The sequence below is a fragment of the Adelges cooleyi genome, unplaced genomic scaffold, assembly GCF_023614345.1.
Source record: "Adelges cooleyi isolate 19-005CV unplaced genomic scaffold, UGA_ACOO_1.1 ACOO_flye_CR_arks_rails_tigmint_CR_PRNA_106, whole genome shotgun sequence".
In the NCBI taxonomy this organism is placed as follows: domain Eukaryota; kingdom Metazoa; phylum Arthropoda; class Insecta; order Hemiptera; family Adelgidae; genus Adelges; species Adelges cooleyi.
The window spans coordinates 419,295-425,763 of record NW_026095759.1 but is presented as its reverse complement, the minus strand read 5'-3'; the positions used below and the strand labels follow the sequence as shown (position 1 = coordinate 425,763).

The 6,469-nt window shown below is 27.8% G+C and overlaps 1 protein-coding gene across 1 annotated transcript; it reads left to right on the top strand.

The window, feature by feature from the left end:
* Positions 1–1,151: 1,151 nt before the first annotated feature.
* On the top strand, positions 1,152–4,690 carry LOC126837410 (phospholipase ABHD3-like). The gene is made up of 8 exons (XM_050571325.1): positions 1,152–1,404; positions 2,162–2,331; positions 2,394–2,610; positions 2,911–3,023; positions 3,109–3,288; positions 3,368–3,425; positions 3,495–3,660; positions 4,319–4,690. Exons 1-8 carry the CDS (start codon positions 1,291–1,293, stop codon positions 4,504–4,506), a joined length of 1,206 nt encoding a protein of 401 aa, XP_050427282.1. The 5' UTR covers positions 1,152–1,290; the 3' UTR covers positions 4,507–4,690.
* The last annotated feature ends 1,779 nt before the right edge of the window (positions 4,691–6,469 follow it).

The following is a 6,469-nucleotide window of genomic DNA, read 5'->3' as shown; positions in this document are numbered from 1 at the left end:
ATGCAAAAACATTTGATAGTTTTAAATGTTCAAATTTATAAAAAGTGGTGGTTCCATTACATTATCCTAACCTCTTATTACGTTTTTTTTAATGTTCGGCATACGATTTTGCAATAACTTTTGTGTACGGTCGGATTCCATTAACTATTATTATCTAGTTAAAACACTTATACAGTTTTTTTTAGAATAAAAAAACAATTTTATTGAAAAAAAACGTATGTCTTAAGGTTTACAAGTTAAATATTAAAAATACAAATTTCGATTGAATATGAGAAAAAAATGTAAAAAGTAATACAAATTTGTTTTTAACAAAGTTTTTTTCTTGATTTTGAAGGGGAAGGGGTGAACTTTTTAAATGTTTTGAATGGACGTTGCCATGTGAACTCCAAATTAAATTGATGGTCTTTACGTATAATTTATATAATATTAACAATAATATATTAGGAAAAAATCGTGTTTGTCATCATTATTTTTACTATAACTTTGGAACATCAAAGAGCTCTAGAAGCGTAAATAAGGTCCAAAAAAATTTCGTTCTTCTCAAACAATGACCGACAAACTACTAACAAATTTGTTGGATAAGTTTAACAAATGTCTGCTAAGGTTGTGCTGCTAAATTTATGAATATCTAATCATATCCACCCTAATACTAAAAATACCGTTTTTAGCATATGTCAATACAATGTTTTAACGATTTGTTTAGCGTTTATTTAAAAGTGGTTTTATGACTTTCAGTTGTAATTATTCATATACAGCTGTGACCTCTCCCGCCTTAATATGCTCCTTTAACACTAAGCGCCCGCCCTACTGAACTGGCTTATTTTTTTTATTTTTCTGTGATTTTGCATACACAATTTATCGCTAAAATTGTATATTTTAATTATGATTATTATAATTTAGCGACTTTTCCACTGAAACAATGAACTATTGCTTTCACATGCGAAAATTCAATTATAAAAGAACTTTAAATTAATTAACATTAAATTAAATGCATTTGACCTCTAAAACTATAATATAAAATTGAAACTAAATAAGCGTTTTACATACTAATATGTAAAATATATTAAATAAGAAATAGCTTACGTGCGTGGGATATTGTATTTTTCTACTCATACAACTTGCGGTTACTATCAGTAAGATGTGTAAATGGTGTCTTTTGTAGTTTTCAGACAGTGCAGTTTAATATAAATATAAATAATATTATATGTATTAAATCATTTTCGAGCATACTTTATTTCCTTTTATTTTTTTATTAAGAGTTTAACCTATTTTATAACCGTTATTCATACAATGGCCTTTTTTGTTAACCAAATATTAAATTTAAGTTGTTTTTTTTTAATCTGTGTTATCGGATCAACTGCAATTATTGGATTTACATATTATTATTTGACATCTGTAGTGAAAGTAAGAAGTTGCATTTATATTATTTTTGAGTGATTTGACAATTTTCAAAGAATTAAAAACTAGGACAAATAGACAAAATAACTTGAGCGACCGGCGACCCGTTCTGTCAAGTGAATAGGCCAGAAACCATATATCCGGTGGTAGTCAATACTATTAAAGAGTTATAATTTTTCAAGCCAGATGATGACGATATTTGGTTCGGACGTCTTGTCGGGTACTCTTTCCCGTCTCAATTACACACTAGATTTAAAAAAAAAAACTGGTTTCCACTAAATCAAAAATAGTCCGTTTTTTATTTATGTCTAAGGTGTAGATGTTTTACAAATTATATACAGTTAATTTCTGTATAATATTCTGTAATATTCTCATAAAATGATATTATTTATAAGCAAAACGCTGGTCACAACAAAAAGAAATTCACACAATGTTAGATATACTTACTGCGGTGACATTTTTTCAGTACAGTTCGTTTCGCTATGTTTAATACAAACTTGTTCTTACAAATCGCACATCATTATGAATACTACTATGAAGAACTTAACTAATTCAGTGTGTTCTTGGGCTCCGGTTTAAGTTTTTGGAGTAACTGCAGCAATTAGAGTGGCAAATTATTATTATTATTTCGTAGTCAAAGTAATAATAAGTAGAAAAATGTATGCCTGTAAAGGAGTATTCAATTCCTAATTAAATATTATTACTTTGATTTTTAAATGTTTATTTAATTTTTAGTATTTTAATAAAAAAATGTTTTATTTAGAAACCCAAACTGTATTGCAAAGAAGGTAATTTTAAGAAATTTGTTCTCCAAAACGTGCCGATTATCAATGAAGAATACTGGCCAGTAATGTGGTGCTTTGAAAGTCGTTTTCATAATCTTTTAGCACTTATTATCCGATCATTAGTTGTGCCGTCTATAAAATATAATAGGTACATAGCCATTGTTGTTAATAAGTACTGTTGTTATTAATATTAACCATATTTTTCCCCAGGGAAATACTGAATCTTAAAGACGGTGGTCAGGTAGCATTAGATTGGTTGGAACCAAATGAAAATTCAAAAGCTGAATGTGCCACAATTTTGTATTTGCCTGGATTGATTAGTGACAGTCATTCTGAGTATGTGAGAGCTGTATCATTAGCCTTGCAAAAAGTTGGATATCGCGTAGTTGTCTTCAACTATAGAGGAGTTGGAGGTGTAGAACTAAAGGTAACATATTTGTTAATCGTGTTAACCTTAAGAGGAAATTTGCAAATTGAAAGTATGGCATATACTTACAACCAAAATTATTATAAGAAAAAAATGTATTACTTGCCAATTGGTAGTAATCCATTTCACTAAAAATGTTAACTTCTGTTTATATAATATAATATTTAAACATTCACAAATGTATAAATCTAAATGGCAAACCTATTGATGACCTACTTTGATAATATTTGAATCGGACTTATTTTAAATGTTGTCTTATTTAAATTCAAATTTGACAACAACACTTTTTTTTATACTTAGACGCCAAGAAGTTATTCTGCAAACAATATAGAAGATCTCACAGAGGTAGTTAATCATTTAAAACGAAAGTACCCTAAAACAGTTGTAGGGGGGTTAGGAACATCTTTGGGTGGGTAAGTAACTGTAATAATAATTGTCTATTTGTAAAATACAAAGTTTTGATAGGGTTACACCAATGTTTTAATTGTTGTTATCTAGTGTGATTTTGGGAAATTATCTACAATCAAACGAACAACTAACGCACAAACATTTCAGTGCAGCAATGATTGTTTCAGTTCCTTGGAATATTAATATTGCTGCGTCTAATATTGAGAAACCAATCATAAATCGAATGATTGGTTCTATTATCACAAAAGAGCTTTCAACACAAGTCAAAAAGTATTTATGTTATGATTTAACAATTATATCTATTTTTTTCTTCCCTGCATAGTTTTAAATAATATTTAATTATTTTTAGTAATAGAAAACTCTTGAATTCTCCAAACCACAAATGGAATTATAACGAAGTAATTAAGGTATGAAAATGTATACATAAATTGTGTTTAAAATATAAATTATATTTTTTTTATTTTGTGTGGTTTTAGAGTAAAACTTTAAGAGAATTTGATAGAAATTACACAATACACATGTCCGGTTACAAGACAGTTGATGAATACTATGATTCTGCTTCATTACATGATAAAATAGACCGTTTTCATTCACCTTGTTTATGCTTGAGCGCTGCTGATGATATTTTTTGTTTAGAACAAGGTAAAGTAAATTATTTATATGTTAAAATTAAAAAAAAAAATTGGTTATTATTTTTTTTTTCAATTAATACGTTATTTCATTTGCTTGAGTGTGTACCTAATCAATATTAAATTACATTTTCAGCAATTGTGTTTTTTAATTACCTACTAATTTATTCAGTACTGTTGGGTAATATGAGAAATTATTTTGTCATCTACATATATTTCCGTCCATCGTTTGGCGTTTTTGTAACAATTAACAGAGAATAGTGTGTGTACAGTAGAATACAGAAACAAAATTAACATAATGTTATATAAATGCACATAATCATATGTAGGGTGAAGGAAGTTATTTTCGTGGCATAAGCAATTTCGTGATATAGTTTGTTTGATCGTATCGCGTAATTCCCTATTAGAAAATTGTCTTGAAAATCACACTGATTGTTAAAACAACTGTTATTTTAACAATCAGTGTGATTTTAAAGACAATTTTCTAATAGGGAATTACGCGAAACGATCAAACAAACTATATCACGAATTTGCTTATGCCACGAAAATACCTTCCTTCACCCTATATCTTATTTACATTGTAAATTTAAATCTCAAGTTTATATACTTGTGCTTATGTTATGTACATATTGAAATACTATTTCAGTTCCGGTAACTATTTATGATTTTAGATATACCTCTAGAACAGGCTACAACTACGGATAACGTGGCAATTTTGTTGACTGCAAGAGGAGGGCATCTTGGTTTTTTCGAAGGTATATGGCCATTTTCGGAAAAAAACGATTTTATGTTACGGGTAATTGTTCAATATTTTAGTGGAATTCTCAAAAACGATAATTATAAACAGTTTTCTAGTTAATTACCTGTCAATTTTTACTTAAAATAATCTCGAGGGTTAGGATTTTTATTTTTTTTACTTAGTTAATTCGTATAAAAGTATGTAGTATTTATATAGGAAACTTTACACTAACGGTCGTGGTTAAATACAGTCCTGTATTTGTACTAATTTTTTGATTTGTACTAAATTATGAATATTATGTATAATTATTGGTAAAAATGATTCATAATTAAATTATATAATATAGGACAAAATTAGTTGTACTTGCAATTAATTATATTTATTTTTTAATTACGTCTTTATTACAGATTACTCGTTAACTTATCCTCTCTCATTTTTCCTGCTATTAACGTTATTTCTAAATTTCTTATATACTCATACTTTTTTTGTTTAACCTAGTCCACAAATCCATCAGAGCATAATCATTTCATCTACTTCCATTTTCCTTCCATCTCAATGTTTAAAGCCCATCAATACCTATCGCCAGCAACGACGAAATACAACTAGGAATCTTTAATTTTATACTCCAAAAATCTACATGGCGCATTTCTATCGATTTTAGCCTGACTACTAATATGTCTGCCAAAATAATTTTTGTATTATGGCTTTATTGCTTGATGTTGCAATATTAAAAATTACAGTGGTTACAGACACAAAAAAAAACTCACATCATTGTAAAACCAATAGCATCGCTGCTCCACATCGAAGCTAAAAAAATTAATTCGGCTATAAAAATAACCCGTTTTTATAAACGCTGTTTTCAAGTAGCCGCTCTGTGCGCTCTTATTTGAAAAAGACTATAAAAGTTTTGAAAACTGTATAATGGAATGTAAAACAATGTAATACAAATAATTTTAGTTATAAACTCGAATGACTCATAACACAAAAGTGATGTACAGAAATTCCAAATGTCACCAAATTTTCAGTTATTTTACGTTTCCAACAAAATTGTTCACAACGCCTGTGGCAATGTATACAAGTTTTAACACATATCTATCGGATGTAATAAAACTCATGTGAATCAAATGCCATTTAATTTACATTTATAATATCATATATAAATTATATCAACACATAAACACTAAAAGTGCTTATATTCGTGAGCAAAACTGTTTATTACGAAATACATTGAAATAATTGATAATTTGGATAATTGTGCAATACAATATAAATCGTATTGACATAAAATAACAACAGTAGCTACTATATAATTTTTAATATGTTTTAGATGTTTTTGCTGTTCTATATTACCAACCACCAACTTCTTCAATTAATAATCGTCTCGATATATCAATTTTATTAAACACTATTTCCGAAATTTGGTTGTCCAAGAATTTTATAGCTAACACTATTTTCTAAAGTTGTTACTTGTTAGGGTACATTACCATAAAAGCCAGTCTCAGCCATTTTTATACATGAATTTGAGAATTTAATATCTCTGAATGGTCCAATTAAACGACAAATCACGGCAAAATCGTAGAAAGCTGGTTAAACTCCAAGTGAAAAATGAAAAAAAAAAACGTTTTAAATTGACCTACTTATTTTACTAGGTAAAATTATGTATTTTTCTTTATTGTGCAAGACACATTCAATAAATGATAAAATAATAAAAAATAATAATAATTCAAAAAAAGTAATATTGTAATTATTACAACATACAGGGTGTCAGAGTGTCCATATGGTTCTCTCAGTCAATAAATATTTAAGTGGGGGTACACTGTCGAGCACTCTGTATATGAACCTATTATTCATCGATATTTAGTAAAATGTATTTTTTTTTTTTAAACAGTTAATTTCTTCACAATTAACTCTATTGGAAGCTGTTGTTGTTTAATAAAAAATTATTTAATAATTAATAATTTATTGTTAATAAATTAAAAAGTTAAATTCTTGTTGTAAATTATAATATTATTGTCTTGTAACATGATGGTGTTAAAACACTTCACCTAAGCGACGGACCAAAAAACGTCATGGACAATTATTA

Coding starts and splice junctions, on each gene's coding strand:
- LOC126837410 (XM_050571325.1), top strand. CDS start 1,291: ATGGCCTTTTTTGTTAACCAAATATTAAATTTAAGTTGTTTTTTTTTA. Junction 2,332..2,393: donor CCGTCTATAAAATATAATAG/GTACATAGCCAT, acceptor ATTTTTCCCCAG/GGAAATACTGAATCTTAAAG. Junction 3,426..3,494: donor ATTATAACGAAGTAATTAAG/GTATGAAAATGT, acceptor GTGTGGTTTTAG/AGTAAAACTTTAAGAGAATT.